This window comes from Spea bombifrons, chromosome 6, assembly GCF_027358695.1.
Source record: "Spea bombifrons isolate aSpeBom1 chromosome 6, aSpeBom1.2.pri, whole genome shotgun sequence".
NCBI classification, from domain to species: Eukaryota; Metazoa; Chordata; class Amphibia; order Anura; family Pelobatidae; genus Spea; species Spea bombifrons.
The window spans coordinates 40,839,500-40,863,829 of record NC_071092.1 but is presented as its reverse complement, the minus strand read 5'-3'; the positions used below and the strand labels follow the sequence as shown (position 1 = coordinate 40,863,829).

Here is a 24,330-nt window from a genome sequence, read left to right as displayed (position 1 = left end):
AGCAAAGCGGATGCTGTTAGAGTTGAATCTTTCGGCCATCGAAGGGGGATCGGGGCTTAATAGAGGTAAAAGTTTTCTTCTAATATGGCCAAATTCCTAACCGCCACTACAATAGAAATAAAGCATGATGATGAACACTAGCCCCGGGCGGAAACAGTTGGCAGAAGAAAGGGTCGGCAATGTCTAGCATTTAAACCTATTCTTTCCACCGTGATTTCTTCTTTTCTCTGTGTCCAGAATCAAAATTATTCTGAAAAGGATGAAAATATTTTGAAAAGGTGCATTTTTTTCCACCATGTTCCAAATCGTGATTTAACAGTCAAGACACCTAAATGATTAGTCATACGTGGCTTTAGTGGTCAGGGCAGGGTATGGACTCAAAGTGCTATGCTGTTCCTGTGTCTACTCCGTCGTGGTTGCTAGTACACAAGTTGACACTAATAAGCGGAAGTCTTTTTTCTATCTCAGCTAATCTAGACAAAGAAAAACAGGATAACTCATCAAATAGATTCTGTTACTGTAGTAGTGACTCAGTTATGGTGGCAAGTCCTCATAACGCTTCTAATGAAAATCATTAATTGTGGAAATGAAAGATATATATTCTGAATTAGCACCTGCATTCACGTTGGGGACTTTAACTACTATATATAAGGGTGAAAAGCAAATATTGGGATATTTATATCTGTCAAGAATGCAAAGCAGTGACTTCAGACTGTTTGACCTTGACAAGTGTGCCCTTTGTAACAGATTCTGGTAAAAACCCTGAGATTCAGGGGCAAACGTGAATGCTACCAGGAATGAGTATTGGGAATGAGATTGGGAGCTTTCCAGACCCTCTAGAAGAGAACAATCCAAAAGGAACTGTACGAATCGTGTATGTGTATGAAACGCACCCTGGAAAAAAACATATTGTATTGGGGGATTTTGAAATAAGAAATATAAAGATATTTGTATCCAGGGTGGTTTCGTACACATGAAAGAACTCCTTTTTTGGATAATGCAGTCCCGAGGTGCCGGGCTGGCACTGATCTCATGTAACTTCTAAGTTAATGAATTCATGTCTGTGGCCCCCTGCAGTTATTATCAAATACACAGCCATGGGGCCCATCTGAACCCAGCAGGTTGTTCCGAATAAATGACTGGGAGCAGCTATAGTGTATTATTTGATGACTGCTTACTTATAGTTATATCCAAGTTCAATCACAAATCCAATATCAATCACAGAGACAGATCAATGAGATCCCCACCATATAGGTGACCAAGGCTGCCAAGATATTGAGTGGCACATGTGGACAGAAACTTTAGCAAGATGGCGGTGCTTTATGTTTGAAGCAATGTAACAAACTTAGGGTTCAGAAACTTTGATAGGTATCTGCAGTAGCTTAAAAGTACATATGCAGCCACATATCCCTCTAGAAGTGTCTTGTTGCTTGCTTTTATATATATATATATATATATATATATATATATATATATATATATATATACAATACACCGCGTTAATCTTAGAGACTGTCCAAACTAGATGACCACATGAAGGGAGTTAGAGGAAAGGCATCAAAAGGCATTTTATTTTATTTTTTTATTGAAATACAATAGAGATAATGGAATTTATGGTTTCCAGAACACTATGTCGCAGTATATAGAAATACATTATTTACTTTTAGATTAGTTTCAGGGTCACAACCCTGATTATAGAATTCTTGTCAAGGTCAGAACACTGATTATAGGATTCTCACTTTGGCTGATTTTCTAGCAACACAAAGCACGTTCTCCTCTTTTCTGGTGGCTCCATGTGCATTCTACAGCTCGCTCTACTATACACAATAACGGCACCCTTTTACAGTTCCCTCTTTTTACAATTCATTCTGAATTACAAGATGCTTCTCACCCATGATTGACAACCATACACAACTCATAAAACAGAAGCACGACAAATGCAGTCAGAGATATAAACATAGAGAGTGAAGAACATCCCACTGGAACTGTCTATTAAGAAGGGAATTTGACCAATGATCACTTGCCATTGGGCGTCCTTAAATTCTGCTCCTCGGTGGGTTCTTGAAAGGGGTCTCCTAGGATAGGAGTATTTATATACATAATTTTCAATGATTTGAACTTAAACAGGCCCTGCTAATTAATTAATTAAGTAGATTAATAATGCATTCTCTTGCAATTCCTCATAACTGACATGTAATTAATTCCTATAGAAACCACCCATAATCATACCTTGGGACTTCACCAGGTTGACTGCTAGGAGCTCTTGTTTCCTTTCTTCGTATAGGAAAGAGGAAAGGGGCTTGCCCATTGTAAAACCTGACGCTAATAATACATAGGGGTGTAGCTGGCGCTGGTTAATCATTGAAGTTAGAAAGTTGGTGGAACTTGGACAAGAAGGGGTGGAACCTGGGCGGGGGTGGGCTGATGCCTCACTTATAACATTAGACTCTCTATATACTGTTAAACTCTGCAATGTAACCCATCTTTAAATCCATTCAGTTGCCTTGATACGGTTTCTTAAGTATATTTAGCTTTGTATTAAATGTAACATTTTAATTAAGTTACTTTTAATTAAAATAAATAGCAAATCATTTGCAATTTTGTATCAATAAACCTATTTTGTAAAGTTGCATCGATACATAAATATTTTGGGGGTCACAACCTATGCTCTTTGTAACATCTTTTATAATTTCTCCTTTTGCTTCACATAAACCATTAATAAATATTCCATTTAAACTGTTGATATATTGGCCGAAATTCTTTTGCATAACATTTCCCTAAACTATCTACTAGTTAACTCGGTATAGTCTGTAAAGTCCTCTTCTTTTCATGTCTTTCCTGCATGGTATCCCAAACAGCTCCACATCTCCCTCATTTTTCTCCCTGTATTTACTGTCATGCTTTCTATTCTTTTAATAAAGATACCGCTGAGATTTTTAAGAACGGCTTCCAGCCCAATAATTGCAGACGTTTCTGCCAAACTATTGACTATCTGTGTGTTACGGCCCCAAAGAAACACAAAGGGAAAGCATTAATACGACACAGGATGAGATTTTGTACCTATATTTTTTTTTAATTGAAGTCCCAAATTAGTTTTCAAAGGGCACACAAAGCCTGCAGTTAAGGCCAGATTCCCCCCTCTGCATTATTGTAATTTGATGGAACCCTGTGGTAGCAAAATGAGGCTGATTACTTATGAATGTGAACGACGTTGGCTTCATGCCTAAAAGGCAAAATCGTAGACTCGTTCTGACCCCATGCTAACAAGATTTCCTGTAACATGTTTTGACAAAGTTTATGTGGCTTTGTTTCTATGTATTGTGTTGATAGGATTAAGGCTATAATGACGTCCCTAAAGGTTTACTTTAAATTAGCTGTGAGACCTCAGAATGCAAAGGGAAGACCAGCCTAGACAGCAAGGTGATTGGTGGGGATGTCTATTGGTTGGAGAGTCACTGTTTGTCGCACCATCGGGAAGCAAAGTTGTCAATCACTTGTTACGTTTCCCTACCTGAAAAGTCGAAAAGTGGCATGGCCGAGACATCTACCCTCCCAGAAGTTCTCAAGGAGCTTATGTTTCATTTTCAGACGCTGCCGGTGTATTTTTACATGATTTACACTTTCAGTGGCGAATTGCTCAATTAATTATTCATGGCAAAAACAAAACTCCCTTATTAATGCTTAGGATGTCTATACATTAAACGCCAAAAATACACAAACTTAAATACCAAGCTGGCAATAAATGAACCCTGTGCAAATTCAGTGCAAAATGTATGGTAAGCTGCAAATATTTAGCTTAACACGATAAGAACCTTAGCTACTCACCCAAAGTCCCTTCAAGCTCAATAGGCATACCTTGGAACCTCCCAAGCACAAGTTGCTATTGGATCCAGCTGGTACCCATTTATGACATTGGCATGTTAGTCCGCTAAACAGGCCAGCATGGCAGATCATGGATCAGGAAGGACCGAGTGGCTCTGCACCACCTAGGAGTTTGGGAGACCTAAATATTTAGGGAAAGACTTAACTTTTTGGTCTATTGGTTTTCAACTTTGGTTTTCTGCCCTTTTGGTTTGAATGAAATTCAGAGGGCTTTTTCAATTCGGAAATTAAATTCATTGGCAGTATGAGGGGAAAAAAAACCATGTAAATGAAATTTCTCTGCTTTGTTTTTTGTTTGCTTTGTTGGGGGTCCCTTCTTGTTTTTGGACATTCACACTTCTTAACGAAAAATTAATTTTGGTAACATTTTTATTTATATGAATCGGAATACACAAGTCAATTAGCTAGAGTTTAACGCACTCTTTTTGAGAATAAACCCATAGCATTTGAGGTTGTCATTAACAGGAAAAAGAGAAAACAAGATTCCCACACAGGACAGCTGGGAAAGCGTGTAAGGAATTGGTTAAAATTAAATAACATGCCATTTTTTTGATGAGCCTGCCAGAACACAATGCCCTCAAGATGAATTGTGTTTCATTAACATACAGAAAGAGCTGTCAAAAGCATCATCAGTGGAATGAGCTATAGCAAGTGCTATCGGAAGCAAATTTGGAGTGGGGAGGGTTCTTAATAAAATGCAGGGATGGTGGCATGGGTTAGAGAAGTGTAATAAGCCTAAAATCAGAGATCACCAATCCTACCCCTTTTTATTTCATTAGACGGTTAACGGCATTATTGGGTCTGCATCCGGAAAGGCGGTGAAGATGTTTCCCTTGGCTGGTGGGAGGTTATCTATTTTAATAATATTAGCATTACTTTAACTCAGATCTCAGGGTAAATGTTAGTACAGAAACCTAACAATTTCACCACCTTCCAGTCACAAATGGAGCAAAGACGCCCATCTCCAGGTGAAGCCCTGCTTCCCAGGGTCTTCAGATCAGCTCCATCTTTCTCCAGCCAAGGGAAGTGGTGCTTGGTCATGCTTACTCCCCCCACTTCCTGCCTACTCCCTCCTCACCCCTGAAAGGCTATCTGAGGCTAGCCCCACCCCTTTACAAAGCCATGCCCCACCCCTTTACAAAGCTATGCCCCAGAAGAGGGAGAGCTCCGGGAGCCTATGCTGGGAAGCTCCCAGGTTTGTCTGTTAATGCCACAATACATTAGGTGTTCCTACAGATGTTTTCACCCAGCTCTCTTAACAAAATGATTAGAAAAAATTGAAGGTATTTTATGCTTTCAACAGGGACAAAAGCAAACTCTACTGTTTCTTACCAGCGTACCGGTGAATGCCATGCAAATCTCGAAATATTCTTACACACTATATCAGAGGAAAAGACAAATGGAAGCTTTTAAAGTAACCACTCCATACAGATACAAATTACTTTCAGCAACATTAAGTCTTTCAATAATGTGTTCTTGTGCAAATGTGGCATTTATTTTGAAAATAAATTACATTTTCCATTAGGAAAGGTTGTTAAGAGTCAGCCTTCTGTGCTTGGGGCTGAAATTTGTATTTGATTATCAAACAACACAAAAGTGGAAGGTTTCTCAGACAAACGGGCCAGAAAAATAAAGAAAAGAAAGGGGCGCCTAATCTCGACATAGTTTGCTTAGCCAGCATCTTCTGAGTACTTTGGCAGTAAAAGTGGGAAAATTACCTATAACGTATATATTTCTGTACTTAAGAGCTACGTTTCACAAGCAATCACATTATATTTGTTAGTGTTTGGGTGGGATTATTGAGTTTAGAGGGGAATTGGCATTTACACAACTTTTAGAATAACTAAATTAATTTATTAAAACTGTGTATTCTTTATAATAATTCTGAAGCCCTTTCAATTTCTAGGCAGAAACCTATGAGTGCCTGATTTTGTGTCACATGACAATTCCGTGAAAATTGTTAGGGTGGCAAATTTTACATGATTATGGAATTATTTATGGGAAGAGACTTAGCATTCAACAATGCAAGGAATAATATTTCAAATACAATGTTTTGTTCCAAAAGTGTAAGGTGTGGAGCAGGCTCTTTAAGGTCTCACTGTCTTCACATGCGGACGGTACCAGATTGTACAGCGTTTCACATTTTCATAAACACCACTCATTCATCAACATGTTCAGCGCTAGCCAAGGTCATTCATTTGCATAAACCTGCCTTAGTACAGTGGGCTTGTGGGTTTTTTAGTCTAGCCTGTGTACAGACAAAGCGCAAGGTCTACTGATACCTAGATGAGTAAGATTAATGTATCACCAATCAAAAAGCTGTCAGACTGCCCTTGGGCAGCGAATCTAACAGACTGGTTCAACGGGTCTGCATAGCCTGCATATATATTAGCACTGCTCCCGAGAATTGATTCAGGACTGGAAGGTATGAGAAGATACGAGGGCGAGCGGTGAGTGTCACAGCGCCATCATAAGTGCCCGCGTGATAGATTAACATAAAAAGAGATGCTTGCAGGCCCGACGTTTATCTGACAGCGCTAATACATTTGTTTCAGCTCCGAAATTAATTTTCTGGTATGAGGGAAGGTCAGGGCAAAACTACAGCAATATGAGGCATTTTGTCACCTTTAACAAATTATCTTAAACAGGCCTGTCAGATGTAAGGCGATAGCATTTTGAGTAATAAATGTTTGTAATGATTAACTGGTCAGAGTTAATTCTTCTCAGGAACTTCTGTTCACGTATGTCTGCATCCATTTAATTTATATTTTCTTTCTGTGGAATTTAAATAAGTCTCCTGACTATTTAGATGAAGCAATACATACAGGCTGGATGATGAGGCCACACAGTGTTTGCGTGTATCCTTTTCTCATACTCCGAACACTTCTCTATAGTTTGAGTCTGGTGGCTACACGCTACTAAACCTAACTACGATGGGCCAGTTGGTATTGCTTGCTGACTGATAGCTGGCTGTCAAGCTGTCCATCCTCATCCAAGATGGTACACTTGTGCCCCATTGATGTCCTGCTTTTTCTGATAACAAAAATGGCTGTATTACCTCAAGAACAAAAGCTTTTATTGGGCCATAAACATAAACATAAACTTTCAGGACCTCAGAGCAGGGGCGTACCTAGAGTATTTGGCACCCGGGGCGGATCCTGTAAGTGGCACCCCCCCCCAATGTAAAGACATCTACAAAATTATGTTGGCATTTATTTTTTGCACCAATTTGTAAACTGTATGTCAACTGTAAACAACAAGAAATCTGCAAAAAAATTAATAACTTATAAGTAAAATAAATACGTTTAAATAACATTTACTGAACATATAATAGTGCTTTCTTTAATAACCCTCCAAAAAAACAGCGTCCACATTGCCCACATAGAACCTGACCAGCACCCAAATTACACACACACATAGGATGTGCCATCTTTGCCCCCAAACAGCCCAGCACGAGTCAGCATTGTTCCCAAACAGCCGAGTGTACGCCATCTTTGTCCTATAAACACCCTGCCTGTGCCATTTTTGTCCCATAAACACCCTGCTTATACCATCTTTGCCTTTTTGACAAATCAACTATACACCTATGATTAACACATTTTACAGTCACTCACTAATTCACTTTCATTCACACAATTCATTCACACAATCATTTATTCTTTCACACAAATTATTTACACATATTCATTAATGCATTCTCACAAATTCATTAATTCTCTCACTCATTCACACAATTCATCCACACATTAATCCATTCATTTTCGCTCTCTCATTCTGACTCTTTATTTCAATATTCTTGCTACCCTCCTTTCTCCCTATCTACCCATTCTCATCCCCTTCTGCCCCCTTCCCTTTCTACCCATTCTCACCCCTTCTCACTCCCTTCTCCCTATCTACCCCCTATCCCCCCGTCTCACTCCCTTCTCCCTATCTACCCCCTCCTAACTATCTACCCTCTCCCCCCTTTGAAATTCACTTACCTTTCAGGAGTCCTGCGGTGGGGGTGCAAGGCCTCTGTCTCCCAGCTCTGCCACTGTATGGAACAGTATAGAGTGATGGGAGTTATGATGTACTTTAGAGGATAATTATATAATGAAAAAGACATTGGAAATGGTACAGCATAACACCCATCACTCTCACACATTTACCAATCCACACTTACCAATCCACACTTACCATTCCACAGATTCCACACATACCAATCCACAGATTCCACACATACCAATCCACAGATTCCACACATACCAATCCACAGATTCCACACATACCAATCCACACATACCAATCCACTCTCACTGTCACTGTCACTGAATAATTTCCTACCTTTCCTCTTTTCTTCTTAAAGCAGTCAGCTCCTTTTCTTTCTCTTCGCTCCTCTTCTTCTGTCTTGTTCCGGGTTCAGAGGGCACGGACGGCGGTGGGCGCGGCTTCAGTGTTGTGCGCCGGGATCTGGCAACAAACCACTCAAGGAATCACTCAAGGAAGCCGGAGGTCTGTTAAAGACCTCCGATACCACTCCCTTGCGAGCCTTCTCCTCCAGCGGCGGACATTACTGTCCGTCTCTGGAGGGGTGCCGGGTGCCGCACCCCCCTGATGAGCGGTTGGCACCCCCCGCCCCCCGCTAGGTACGCTACTGCCTCAGAGGTCACCTTATACAGATAGAAACGAAGAAGCCTATATAATGGCTCATTCTTTTCTATGTAAGTCCAATAAAAGTTATCAAGTTCAACTAAAGACCTTATTTTTTCTAAAGGCTAGAGCATTAACATGGGACCTGGGATTCTGGTAAAATTCTACTACGGTCTGAGGGAGACCTAGTAGGTTGGGATATTTAGTATCTATCGTTCCAGTGTAACCACAATTCTTTATTCAACTTCTTTGTGAACTTACCTTCTACCTTGTCCTTCACGTTCCTTTCTAGTGCTACAGTTTGTTTGAGGCCCGGTTGACTTAGGAGGTAACCTAAGTACTGCTTGTAGGAGGGAAGCAGCACAAGATAGTAAGGATACTTGGGTTCTTCCTCTCCTATTTATTTTCTAGTATTACAAAATATATTTTATATAATAAATGCAGCTTAGGGTACTAAAAAAATCATCCTCACATATAACATTAGCAACTTCAACCAAAACTTAATTATAATTTGTTGTGCACACAGAACGTTGGATATAATATTTTTTAGAAAAAAAGAATAACAGGGGTGAATCATTCTTTAATTTGGCCATACATGGTTTTCACCGAGTTTAGCTTTTGGACGTTGTTTTCAGTTTTGAAGATGACTGATTTATGATCACACTTCCTCCTGGTATCCTTGACATCTTTCATATGTTCTACGGAATGTGCAGTTGAATGAAATGTGTTTGTAAGGCCCAGTGCAATATGAAATAAGGGAAAAGGTCAGGGGCCTGTACTGGGAATTAATCTGACCTTTATAAGCACATCCATCATACAGCCCCCACAACATGCATCATCCATCCCTCAAACTCTAAAGGTCTGCTCAACCTTAATGATGGCAAAAAAAAAATACATTTTCCATCGTATATCACAAGTATCGCTCTCTTCTAAAATTGTGGTTACCAAAATGATATTTGCATCTATGATCGCCATTCTAAATAAAGTAGACCCCTTAGAGTTTTTAACGTTTTTATAGAAAACATAACATTTGACAGACGCTAAGAATCCTTTGGTCTACATGGTCATGTCCATTTTTCTTCCTGAGGTAGTAACCACAAACGTTTTGTGGTCCTTGGTCTTGGTTTGTATTCAGGATAGTCATATGTCTATCCCATGCATACTTTAATTCCCTTACTGTATTAACTTTTACATTTTACTTTTACTTTTAAATTTTACTGAAGACCCTCTAGTTTTTTCTGGAGCTCTCTCCAGAATCTCTGGAGTTGGGGGTCTCTAGTACTAAACACAATACTCAAGATGAAAGAGAGAGTGAGCGAGAGAGAAAGAAAAGAAAGAAAGAAGGAAAAGAAAGAAAAAAAGGAATCTAGCTCGTATTATATTAGACACTGGATGTGAGTATGATTGTCTCTGAGTAGACCTTGAATGAAAATAAAACAGAAGAATGGGGATTTACCTCTGGTTCTGCAGATGCTTAAAATCTGACTGCATTGCTTATAGTGCAAAGAAAAGAAGAAGGCAAAAATGTATTTGTCCGAGGGGATTGGATTTTTAAACTTAAGGCCATAATCCTCCCATCCAGAACAGAGACTGCCCCGCATACATCTTTTAAATCAGCCCGGAAAAATATGATGTTTCAATCAATCCGTGCCTGGTTAATGATTCAAAGACCTAACTTGTCTTTAACACGAGCTCACTGGGAATATTACAGAGAATCCGTCTCCTTTCATAAACTTAAATAGAACTTTATTTCAAACAGCCCTAAAAAAAACCAAACTTTAGTGTGGTCTCCCACAAAGGCAAACCAGATGCCCAAGGGCTCCGTACGTTAAATATTTTGAAGGATTTTCATTTAATGAACAAGACAACGCTTTGTTCATGTTTTTAAGAAAAAGAGAGTTTTGCTTTAAAATGCAGAAAGGGGATTTTTGCGTTTATTCCTCAATCAGGACTCCGTACCTGTAGTTATGACCATCCCGGAACATTACAGACAAGCAAATAATGAAACAGAACTGTCCAGTGTTTACGAGATCCCAGTGTGCTGGTAACCCAGGTGTGGGTAGCTATGGGGGAATAATTCTTTATGTAGGAGAATCAGTTCTACCTCTTTGCATCCAATGAGATAGCCAGAATATCCCTCACATAAGTACTATAGAGGACTATATCTATAGTACTCCGCATTGTTATTAGGGGGTTACAGTCTGTAAAGCTGAATGGAGCACAGCCTATGAAGGGGCGCTTGATGATCCATACTGGGTCCCTACCTTGAATATGCATTGTTGCCAACGTAGAGAGTTGTAAGCCTTTTCAAACAGAAGACTGACATGATGGGCCATGACCAGATGGCCCTAAATTGATGATGAGCAAAACAAATGTTGGTGGCTCTCACTATAGTGGGGCTCTGGAAGTCAGAGCTCAGCTGGCTCCAGTAGTTTGGTCCTCACATGCATCAGTATAGACTTTTCTATGTATGGTGGAAAATCCATCTTGGGTCTGTACCAATGACAACAGAACTACAATCCTGTTACCTCTATGACCAAAGCTTTAAAGGAGAACTCCATAGTGCTGTCTAATAAACAAAGGGAATTGGCATCCAGGGGGGTTGTTACTGGCTATTACAAAGGTTTCAGGTGGGACCAAGGGAAATGAAAAAGCTCTCAGATACTATTTTTTAACACATGAGTGCTAGAGGGGTAATTCCATTGCCTAACCTGATCACTCTGGTCGTTCAACTCACCTGATTACTGTGCATTCCCACTATTAGATTTTTCACTCCATACAGGGTAGGGTGAGCCCAGGGAGAGGGGTCTTGCCAATGCCTGTTTAGATCAAAACCCATCAGCGAGCACCTAGGGAGGATAGAGAAACATTAGCTTTTTTGCTGCAGTGGGATTCTTAAACACACTGAAGCCCCTTGTGCGTAGGCTGCTTCAGGCTATTTTTATATGAAAAGATTTACAGAGAATGTATTATCAAACCAACTAAAAGTTAATGTGATGTTGCGGAACATAAAAAAACTGTAACAAATCTAAGTGAGAGTTTTAGAGATATTTTAATCAGTTATTGATTTTCACAGCTTACATCACTATTTTTGGCTAGTGACCAAGAGAACATCAAAGTTACAAAATCTAGCCAAACATAAGAGTTTATGGTATCATCTCATTAGTCGTTTGGGCTGTTGACAATGACCCTCAAAGTCTCTCAATGTCAGACCCACAACAGAGTCATATAAACGAGGTTAAAACCAGTTGCAATGGATTGAAATGCAAATAAACTACTTTGTATGCTCCCTGCAATCTTATTCTGTCTTTATATACATTGTACATACTTGGGTATGTGTGCTGGACTGTTGGACTTCAGGGTTTGAACTTCAGTCTCATATTTATACATGGAAAGTCTGAGTTTGACCTGGAGTCTTTGGGTAAAGCCCTGCTTCCCTGGGTCTCCAGGTCAGTATGTCTCTTCTCTGGGCCAGGGAGTAGGATATGTCCAACTCCCCACCACTCCCCACCAACTAAAGGCTATCTGGAACCAACCCCCCTACTACTTACAGTTAGCTCTGCCCCTTCATGAATCCGAAGGAGAGCTCTGGGTAGCCTATCATGGAATGTGTGTTCTTTTTCATTCTCTTTAGCAATCAGCACAAACAAGAAGTGCTAACGTTTTAACCAAGTGTCTCTCTCCTTATAACTTATTGTGGCTGTAATGCATACAAGCGATAAGTGTCATTGTGCTTTGACTAAGAATCGGTTACATCTTACATAATTCTCATGTCTTTACTTAAAATAAAGCAGAAATAGAAGTAACTGAGCTTCAAATGGTAAAAACCAGATACTAAAAGGTACCACTTGGTGGAGTCTGCATTTGCAATAATATTCACAGGACTGAGATACACGCAGCGCTGCACTCAAGCCGGATGAAAGCTAACAGGGATCATGGAAAACAAAATATTCCTTGTCGGAAAAAAGGTGGCGGTGTCCTAGTCGTTGTATGATGTCACAGTGATTTATAAACTCTAAATATGTGTACATTAATGTCATTACCTGCTTTAGTGTGTAAAGGTAATTACCTAATTAATCCTAACATCTTATTAAATTAGAGTTTCCATTTTTTTTTATGTTTATTAAATGTGAAATAAATTACATACGAGTCACAACTGGGTCACTGTCGCCAACATTGTACCAGGCTCATTTGGCACACCGGGCAATGGCAGCGCCCTATACCCCATCAGTAAAAAAAAATATTTTTTGTATGGTCATGGGGGGAATATCTCCGGCCGCACGCTATGTGAGCATAAAAATAATGTGTGGCCACACATATCCAGCAACCGTCAGGTGGCCGCTGGTCTTAAAGTGCCAGAGCCACCCTGTCATCGCCAAGAAGCCAAATACTACAGTTAATATTTGCTTATACCGAAAGATTAGTACAATATTCACCGTTTCACATTTTTTTTTTAATTAAACTACTTTCGAATGAAAAAAAAACTTTTTGTCCACTGCAAACAGAAGAGACAAAAAAGTTCACACTCTCCAAACTATAATTAAAAAAACTCTTCTTTTCCATATCTATCCTTATTTTTCAGAAATCAGGTTCATATACGCAAGTTCTATGTTAGTGTCCGGCATTCTTTGATTGGAATTGCTGATTTTTCCGTCATTAAACTCCTGGCATATTTTATTAAAAAAAAGCTTCTAACAGCAATAAATGTAATTTCCTAGTTTACAGGGAAGCAAGACAGTTAAACCCTTTTTTTATTTGTATAAAGGTAATTGTTGTTTTCGGTGCTTTTGGTAAGGTTAACACAATGACTATACTTTGTTTAAAAAGGGAAAAAAAAGAAAAAGAGAAAAGCGTGCTGTGTAAAAAGCCATCTGCCATGAACATAAAAGGTGATGCCTCGTGATACCAGACCTAAAAGGACCGTTAACATGAGGCTGAGAGATAAGATTGAACAGAGGCTGCAGAACAGAAGGGAATCGAAAAGCAAGATCAAATTGGCAGCCACTGGAAAGACAGTCAAAGAAAAACAGTTTGATTGAAATTCCTCAATTATATCGAAGTCCCAGTAGTGGCATCACTGGCAACAAGAGCGCTATAGATTGATATTTGAGAGCAGCTTAGGTGAGCAAGCAGTCAATCAATCACATGAAAGGGACACGCTTTCAAAACGGGGCGCTGTCCTTCTGCCAAGAAATCAGTGAAGTGGCTGCTAGCATCAACTCACCCTTCCCTGACCGTAACTTAGTGCGTTAATTACACATGGCATATGATACGTTAGTGGGCATTAGGTCCACAATGAATGATAATAATACAATTTGTACAGCTGTAAACATTTTTCTTTATATTATTCTTTATAAACATGATCTATTTTGGAATTCTGTGTAAGTCTGCCTCAGACGAAGGAACTTTGCTGATAAGGCTTCTTGAGAGGTAATGTAACGGTAAGAGCACATCAACATTTCTACAAAGACAGAAGAAAATGAAGAATAGTTGGAAGATAGAAAAGGAAGGTCTAAAAAAAATACAAATACCGTAGTATTCTGTGTATAAACACACATACTTACACCTAAGAAATACAAATAGGTGTGACATAATACCGAGGACATAACATTGCCAAGGAGTGGACAGAAGGTTGCTTTTAAACATAGATTGTGCGCAATCTCTGAAGAAGCCTTATCAGCGAAACGCGTCAGGTTTCTGTATAAAACAAAGTTTGTCTAAATGAAATAACTTTATATGCTCACTTGCACATTCAATATTTTATTATTATTATTATTATTATTATTATTTATTAAAATGTATTTATTTTTAATGTAAGCCGTCCATATCTATATTTAATAGCGTTCACACCAATTTTATCTATTTATATTGGTTTGTCTTTGGAGCATCGGGAGCTGCTCATTGGTGTTGGTGGCTGCTATTATTTTCTTCTATCTATCTTCTTCTTTTGTATATGCTTGTCTACTCTTCCTGCTGGCGCAGACTTATACAGAATTCCACAATGGATCATGTTTATGAAGAATATTATAAAGAAAAATGTTTACGGCCGAACAAATGAAAATTAGATCCTGCCTAGAGAATCCAGAACATTGCATTGTGCTCCTCCCTAGCATTAAAGAGATTATTATTTTTCTTGATGACTAAGGAAGAGGAAAGAATTTGGTAAACATTTTTTTAAAAATTCCCCACAATCAGATATGCAGATTCAACCTCAGGCAAGGTAGGTGTTTTTTTTATTTTTTTATTAAATCTTTGAAGAATGCATATTAAAGTAATCACATAGTACTTTAATATACATTCTAGTAAACTGTACCTTTAATAAAGATTGTGAAGCCAATGGAAAAATAGTAAAATTATATATATATATATATATATATATATATATATATATATATAATATAAAAATAGATAAAATATATATAAAATACACTTACCTCTAATATTTCTCAATATTCTAATAATTTTATAAATAAATCATGAGAAAGCCTAAAGTATAAAAAAAATCACAATATTCACCACCAACGCTGCCAATGTTATGTTTGGATGAATGACATATACAAAGATTTTTGACAGAAGAGCTCAACCATAAAACCAAGATCTTTAAAAAAGAAATGACATCTAAGCGGGATAACATGAACTTTGAACTATGGCCTACCAACCTACAATATATTATGTATCAGCTTTTGATAACGCGTTAAGCAGCTTCTCTGTTCCATTATTTTTGTTTCAAATCTAAGGAAAAAAAATTCACTATGAGACTCTGGACGATGGACATGATTTAAATGATACTTTGTTTGATCATCTCTTCCTTGAAGGAGTGTCAGCATTTGGTTATTATTTCAACCTACAATAATATATTATACCATGCGAAGGACAGGGATTCAAGCCTTGGTAGCGCAAAGTTTATAATTTGCCCACTCTTGTATGTTTTATCAGCAAACCATAAATACAGCCAGATATTAACTTGTTGGGCAACTCACACGGTGTTTGGCAAAAGAAAACTTATCTCACCCAATCCCTTCGCTATAACTCATATTTTCCAGGTGTTAACTCAAGTTTTGTATTTTAAATGGAAAAGTCTATGAATAATGTATCCAGAGAACAATCAGCCTTAGGACTTATAATATTTGTTATTTCAGCTCACAACTTTCTTTACAGATCCAAGAAGGAAATCATTGAAGTCACTTCAATAATACAGACACATATAACCATCAAAATTGTCAGATGTAAGGTAACTTCAAAGTATGTGTTAGATACTACGTTGCTTTCAATAAATATAGCTTCACCTTCACGACTGTGTCCTTTATTCATGATATATATATATATATATATATATATATATATATATATATATATATATACATTACCAGTGGGGAGATATGTCACAGTGTAGTTTATTGTAACTAAAACTTTTTTTTGTAATTTTTTGTAGATTTTTTTGTAATTTCATTTTACTAATACAAAGATATGTATTTATCGCTAGCATTGCCCTAGGCTTTGCCAATGCATTGTGAGCCCATACATCTACAGGCCTTGTCGTGAAGGGGTTAAAGGCTTTGAACAGAATCTATGGTGCCCTGTGCCACACAGTCTACGTGGCTTGGATGACGTGATCAGAGACTGATCTGTAACCGGCCCATTGAGCAGCCAAGAGGGCCGGTTACAAGAGGCCCTCTGGACCTTGTGCCCTAGGTCCATGCCTAGTTGGCCAAGACCAGAATATGTTGTTGCTAATATCCCCAGGTACCAAGGGACTCTTAAACCACATTATATTCTTTATTAAGCCCAACTTATAGTATCGTAGGGAGATTTAGATCCAAATAGATCTATATCAATTTGAAAAAGTATTTGATTAAAGTTTACTGAATCATAAATTGAAACAGGACAATAAAATATTTGTTGAGACTGTCCACTTCAAGACGTGCTGCTGATAAATAACGTTCTAAGAAGACATTTCTTCATCTACAACATGAGCCTTAGAATCTTTTGCTACAAATTCAGCTGCCCATAACCCGGATTTAATGTTGTTCTTTGAAATCGCACATAAAAACAACTCCCCAACGCAAAACATAAAAGTGGTAGCACCTTCTTTTTGACATCCAGTTAGGGATTTTTGTCCAGTGAACACCCAGGAGTCTCAGCATTAAAACTCTGCGGTTTGTGATAAGGTCATGGATCAGGAGATAGCCGAGCATACAAACAGAATGGGGTGGGGGGGGACCAAATTATTTTACCCAACGGTAAAATATAGAAACCTCTACAAAAGTGCTGGACGTGAAGGCACACCTGAGAGGCTTGACACGCCGTTAGAGCAGAGTAATGATTACTGAGCTGCTCGGGTGTCTCCTCTGACACCGGGTCTCGGGAAAATGACAAAAATGTTTGCAAGTAGAAAAAAAACAAAACCACACAAATCCCAAGATGGGAATTAAGGATGGCTGCTCTCTGGATATATATATATATATATATATATATATATATATATATGCAAACAGCATTGCATGGGTTTATTTGGCTTGCTAAGATGTAAGTTGTGAGATCTGGGATACGTAACAGATCTACTTTACAAGCCTTAAAGGCATAATCTGGAGCCTACATATAATTTTTTAAGGAACCGGGAAAGGCTTTAGTTGCAGTTGCATATATCACTTCAAATTAATTAAGCCCTTTTACAGTAATTACGCATGTTATATCTCCTGGGATCGTCCAATACTAGTGTAATGTTGAAATCTTCATGTCTTAGTTATTTAAGGATGTCTGCCTCCTAGCTTCTTTTTACTCTAAAAAGTGTTTCTATGTGAACATTGGTTTATTTTATGCATACAATATAAAAATGACTTCCCCCTCCTCCTGAAGTGGGGCAACTTTATTAGTATGAACTATTAAAGCGCTTGCCAAACCATGTGCATACCTAAGAACTTTCAAGGGTAGGCCACCCAGAGCTCTCTATCCTCTGGGGAGTGGCTTTGCAAGAGGGCAGGGCTAGCTATGCATGGGCAGGGCTCAGACAATCTTAAGTGGGTGTGGCTCAGAAGGTGAAGTAGGCAGGGAGTAGGCATGCCTAGAGAACGAAGAAAGTGACCTGAGGACTCCAGGTAAAACTCTAAGAACTTCCAGGTATGACCACATGTGCTGTTATGTTTTAATGCTTGATAGAAGACTAGGCTAGTAAGACCCTAGGAAATAATGGGGTGGTTTGGATAACAGGATTGTTTTTGCTATCCACATTTTAAACCCAAAGTTGCCATGTTTTTGGAGAGTTATTAACCACTCAATACTTCGATTTACAAGCTAGTAATGTATGTTATGTATGAATGTTTTAAATTACAAGACACTGCAACCAACAGAAGCAGGGAACTATGAGCTCCCACATCCCTTTGGCTATTTTGCTTTTGCCAGGCAAGCTACCCTTAAGTAGACTTTGTCACCCATGCTGTATAATTTTCAGACTCTCCTTTGATAACATATAGTTAAAGCAGGTTACGGTCACTGGTTTTAACCTCAATATAATATTTTTTCAAGGAAATACAGTGTTTGGAACACACACCTTACTACACAGTGATTAAGGCTTTGGCCAACAGGTGATTACAACACCAACATGTTCCAAGCAATAAGTGTCATTTTAGCATGAACATCCCTCATCACAGTATAGCATTCAGCGGTGTGAATCGCAACTGTGTGTGATTTAAAATCAATCCATCCTCCTTATTGTGAGCCTCAGCAGTCTGCAATTGAAGGCTTTCATTTGTACAAGACAGAAGACAAAAACAATGAGACAAGGTTAAGGAGAATCTGAAAGCACAGCATATAGCAAATGAATAAGTAATGCTTAAGTGCCCAAGTCTGATTCACTTCTCCAAGATCTATGACTTAGATGAATATTGTTCACATAATGTCTTTTTAGAACAGAGTGATGGATTAGGCATAGGCTCGAAGGGGTTATAGAAGTATCCACAGCAACTTCCGCACCAAATCAACACTTAGGGGCATCGCTTTACCATTTTAGATATAATTTCATATAATTTCATTTATAAACCAACATTATTGGGGCTTTTAGGGCTGTAGAGCACTATTACCCAGCAAATATTCTGAGCTTTTAGAAAACAGGGGTATCAGGGAAGGAAAGAGAGAATGAAGTATTCGAAGCCCAATAGGGTGATCTGCCATAGTAAAAAAGCCCAATGTGTGCCACCATTTTGGACCTGTCTCCATAGGAACAAAATGCCTATGGCCGGCACGCTCATGCTACAGGAGATCATGTATAAGCATGCTGGGACACTTGGCACTTCAAAACATGGGTCTAGCTTCCCAACAAAGCAATGGTTTGTAACACTGAATATATTTTCTTCCCTTTTTTCTTGCAGTTCTTGTTTTGTTTTTCATGTCTTGTCTGGCCACAGAAAAAAAAAAAAAAAAACACGCCTATCTAAAGACGGCAATTTAAATTTCACATGAGAAACGTTGATGCATTTTTGATATATTTTTGCTTATTTCATGGTGCCTAATTGCCAATTACTGTGGTAATGCTATAATTCAGTGTATGTGAGGTCTAGGAATGAAAAATGATAGGTAACTTCACTGCTCCCATTTCTATGGCAACAAAACTTCATTGTCATTAAACAGCAGTTACAATATATTGAGACAAGACCTGGTAATTATAGATTTATAGACCCATAAACATAAATAAGAATGGGGAATTTATTCAGAGGTCTTCTTGTGTTTATTCGCACAAGCCTCGGCTTTGACGTGTAGTGACAAGCAGCTAATCAGAGAAAATGTATCTATAAAAATAAATATGTGAGTATGAATCTTCCCAGAGGGAATGCTCTACAGCTCAGGATGAAGAAGGTGTATGAAGCACAGTCTACTGACGTTAGGGCCAGAACCAGCAAGAAAGTTCACTTTTATTCTCAGAGTTATGTATACATCTGTACAGAATATATAAAGAATCCATAGTACTTATCCATTGGATACAGTTATAGTGAAACCAAACTCTTGTGACATTTAGGGGAAAAAAATAACGTATTGTGAAAACTTGGGGACTCGTCATTTTGTCATCATTTTGTGATATTGTTTCTTACACAAAATAGTCCTACTGCTTGACCTTTTAGGTCCTACAATATTTGACTCTAATGTTTATTAAAAAAAAGATGAAAGGGTGCACATTGCCTTAGCAGCATGCTCCAATGCTTCATGCAGGCAACTGTTCAATATTTTGACCTAGGCTGGCTAGGCCTAAGATGACAGTTCTAGGGAGGCCGCAACCTCTGCTGCCCAACCAGGTGAAGATTAGCCTATTGGGCCAATCAGGCTCCCTGGCAGGCCATTGCTGCATGGCTCACTTGGGGAGATCAGAGTGAACTCACTCCACACAGCGCATGCAGCTCACTGGAATATAATGTGATATCCCTGTGCTTAGCATAAAATGGCACTGTTAAGCTGTGTGGGGACAAACATGGCACTGTTTAGATATTTGGCCACAAATATGGCACTGTTAAGCTTTTTGGGGTAAATATTGCACTGTTAAGCTGTTTGGGCACACAGTTTGCACCGGGAAGCTGTTTTGGGACACAAATGACACTAAAAAGCTGCTATGAAACTAAGATGACACTGGTGAATACAGGGTGGTTATAAATATGGCACTGCTAAGCTCTTTGTAGACAGATATGGCACTGGCTGTTTGGGGGCAAAGATAGTACCGTATCCTAGTGGGTTCTATATTATCGATCCTGGGTGTGCACCCTTAGAGTTTGTCTTCAGTCTTAGAGGATCATCAGAATGTCCCACGGTGGCTCAAAAGGCTTAACCAGAGGGAGAACCGGTTGGAGGCCAAAGAACTCTTCTGAGACCAAGGGGCTTTCTTTTCTGGGGACGCAATGTCCTACCTTGCACCAGCGTCTCCTCTGAAATGTTGAGCGTGACAGCATATTTAAATAGAAAAAGGCTCCAGGCACTCAAGGGTTCCATCCGGCAGATTTATTGAAGGAGAAAGACAACAACGTTTCGACCTCACGATGAGGTCTTTATCAAGTTTTTTATCATATTTAAATAAACTTACTGTATTAGCATCTACTAATTCCACTTATCTTCCACTGTCTTGATAAAGAAAAAGAGTCCGACCAATAAACTACTAGCTAAGCACTACTAAAGCTGCTTACCTCTGTGTGCTATTTGTATTCAGAGACATTCTGTTGCCATTCACCCATGATCCAACAATAATCTGCACTCAGTGCAAAGTGGCAAAATCATGCATTATATGTGAGCATGTAATGCATTCAAAGACACAGGAAAAACAGAGGGTTTAATTGGCACACATATGTCAAAAGCTTAACTGGCATGGTTTATAGGTCAAAGTGCATAATCAATGTGACATAGTCATCTTAGATACATTGAGTTGACTTGATTTTTGCTGGCACATATCTATGGCTTTATCACATCAGCTTAATTCTTACCGGCTTTCATTTGCTTCTTCTGAGTCAACTTGAACCCATCTGCTTTGTACCGGGTAGGAGTGTCTAAGTGTGGATATTCCTAAGGTCTGGCTTAGTTCTGGTGAAATTGTACTAAGTTCTGTCTTGCATTAGTCTAATTTAGAGCTAAAGTTTACTTAGATTTGTCTTAGTTTACAGAGTTTTGTCTTGAGCTGTTCTGTTTACCTAGCTCTGTTATAATCGGCCTAGTTCTATCTTGGGTTTATATAAGTTTGGTTCTAGTCTAGAGTTTATGAAGAGATATCCATGCTGTAAGAAGCCACACTACAAGACATGTAATTTAAAGTAAAAAAAATATATATTAAACACCGAAAGGTAAAAACATAAATTGAAATAAGTAAAAGGAGACAGACTCTGACTGCTGTGTCTGTTGGCTAAAAGTACAATTCATATTTGCTAAAATACATTCCCCCAAAAATCAACCTGATAATTAAACAGTGATACTCAGAATCTCATGACCTATTTATGAGCTAAACATAACCCAAAATTAATTGCAATTAATCTGAGTAATAGTAATTAAAACTGTGTGTTTATTAAAGTGTAGTAAGCTTTATAGATTAGGTGCTTGGATGCCGTTATTTACCTAATCAATATATTCCAATTAAAAGCTCGTTGAAGACAATTAAAGGTCACCAATGATATATTTTGTTAAAGTTTTTTCTTTAGAGTAATCAACATTCCTGTCTGTTTAGAAACACAGAGTGCAGGATGGATTCATTCCCCTGAATTTTAAGAAGGATGGCCCAAAATATGAATATAATGTAATTTATGAATATTTTCAAAAAAAAAAAAAAAAAAATTGCACCAAGTAAATGAATACACAGGTGAACAAAGGTCTACTGAGATCGTGTGCAACTTTCATCTTAAAATGATGCGTGCCATTTAAGCGGATCATTGAACGTAAACTATTTCTTGTCCTTTTTTTGGTTTTCCCCCAATGTATTTTTGGAGATATCTAAATGCAGGAAACTAGTTAATTACTTCTGTGCCCTCTCAGTTCTTTACTGCCTCAAATTATTTTAATACACTTTGGACTCCATTTTTCATGGACTCCAATACATATCATTGCCTGCAAATTGGTGCAACATTCTTTTGTTATTAGTGTTAGAAAATGAGTTTTCTGTCTAATTTTCCTCATCTCTGAGCCGCCTCTACTAAAAAGAGGAAGTGTAAGCAGGAAACATACTTAAGTACCCTTCCATCACATACTTGGCAGCACTCCTTTTGAAGTCAATGGGAGCTCATGTAGAGAGCAATGGTGGTGGCTGCAATCACACATACACTAGCTGACGCTAACAGAGGCAGGTGGGTAGGAGGAAAATGTGACAGATGTCATATTTCTAACTCGGATAAGTAAACTTGCATGCCATCATATTTTTCATGAAGGCTTAAGTTAGGGTTGCTACTTTAAAGGATCACTTCCAGCTACATAGTATTCTCCATGGGGTCCCTCTATGTCTTGGCACAGGGAGTTCAGGAAAATACATTAAAGGCTTTAGTACATGATAAGTGTGCACGTCTTTTACGTTTTCTATTAAAACAAACAATATTAAATAAACCAGGCTACAAGTTAATTAGTTGGTTAGTTATGGCTTAATTAAACCCAACAGTTGTTTTCCCCTGCGAGTCTGATCCTCTGTGAAAGACACAACTCTACAATCCAATGTATTGCTTTATTTAAGAGAAAGTATTCTTACTTTTAAGGAAAGGAAATAAAATTCACACTGTAGTGTCCCTGTGCAAGGCCAACCCAAGATCGCTTCGCCTGCATGAAATGATGACCTTCATCATACCTAGGGAAGGTGATGAGATCATAGGGCCAGCTCAGCGGTTTTTTTGCAGGAGATGCTCGCTGATGTCATCTTTGTATAATGTCAGGGAGTTAAAATGTTTCTGAATAAAGCATTATATGACACAAATAACTGTTTATTCTAGCAAATCATAATGCAAAAACCTTTGCAAACAGTAGAGGTCACCATTACACATTTTGTGGATGGAAGTTGTACAGCGAGGAAGCAGCAAATGTGTCGTTACCGTCAGAATAAAGGAGGCAAAGCTTCCATTTTAATAAGGGTTTCATGGAAGAAAGTTGAATTTGCCCATATTTGATCCACTATACTCGCAATGTTCATATAAACAGTACTGTGTGTACTGAAGGGCAGACAAAACATTCATCAGAACTTTAATCTTCTTCTAGCAGCCGTTTTATTATGGTGTGACTACGTTCTTTAAAGCTTTAAACGTGCATATGGGCAATTAACAGCAAAATGTTCTGTATTGGAGGATAAGCAGATCGGAAATATCATTTTCGACATTGTATTAAGAATATCAAAAAGCTGCAACCAAACAAGAGGAAAAGTGAATGCAGAAAGGCTTGAGACTTCAGTCTTAAGATATATATATATATATACACATATATATATATATATATATATATATATATATATATATACACATATACATATATATATATATATATATATATATATATTACAATTAGTTCACCTCCACTTCTAAAAATATCCAAATGTACAAAATAATCAGGGATATAAAACCAATTAATTGTCTAAACTTCCTAAAAGAAGAAATTATAAAGATGTTTTTAAATAAATATAATGACTGCTTTAGCATAACTATACAATAAACACAATTCACATTTACTAATGCATTTTTGTTTCTTTGTAGATCATACAAAGCTGTTAAAAGGGTCAAAACAAGAGAACCTTCTGTATCTTTTGAGTAACAGAAATATTGTCACTTTTTTAATTGCAACATCTGTTGCATTAAATAAAATGCCTTCGATATGCTAACTTTTGTCCAGTTTCATCATCGATTTTGACCAAAGATTATTATTTTTTTTCTTTTTTTAACAGACCCTTTCCCAAAATGCTGAATTTTAACACTCTGCGATATTACATCAAATGTTTCCGTCAAAAAAGAGAAGACAGCTACTGCTTTTGGTACTTGACGTGAAGCACTAAATATACCGGCTACGGTTGGTTCTCGTTTAAGTTCTTAAAGGAGAATAGACGTTTCAGGCATTAAGCATTTGCTTGCGCACAGGTGAGCCGTTAAGTGACTCTGGCGATTTTACTTGCCCAGCTGTGATCAAACAGGGCTATTTGTGAAAGGCGCCTAGCCTTTCAATGACCCTTGAAACAGGAGTTGAGAAGTTGCAAGCTCTAGACTTTTTTCCCCGAGAACTATTCTACTCAAGAGAATGGATCTTAAGCAGCTGCCCTCTTTTAAAGCGTACAGTAAATGTGAAAAGAAGAAAAGTGGTAATGTTTATTTGAAAGAACTGTTTATTCAGCATTTTTTTTTTAAA

At 38.1% G+C, this 24,330-nt stretch overlaps 1 protein-coding gene across 1 annotated transcript in view; it reads right to left on the bottom strand.

Moving 5' to 3' along the window:
* AGBL4 (AGBL carboxypeptidase 4) overlaps positions 1-24,330 on the bottom strand; it is a 494,372-nt gene that overhangs the window by 60,310 nt on the left and 409,732 nt on the right. The window contains exon 9 of the mRNA XM_053470228.1: positions 11,249-11,360. Coding sequence (XP_053326203.1) covers positions 11,249-11,360 — 112 coding nt within the window. The remainder of the gene's footprint in view (positions 1-11,248; positions 11,361-24,330) is intronic.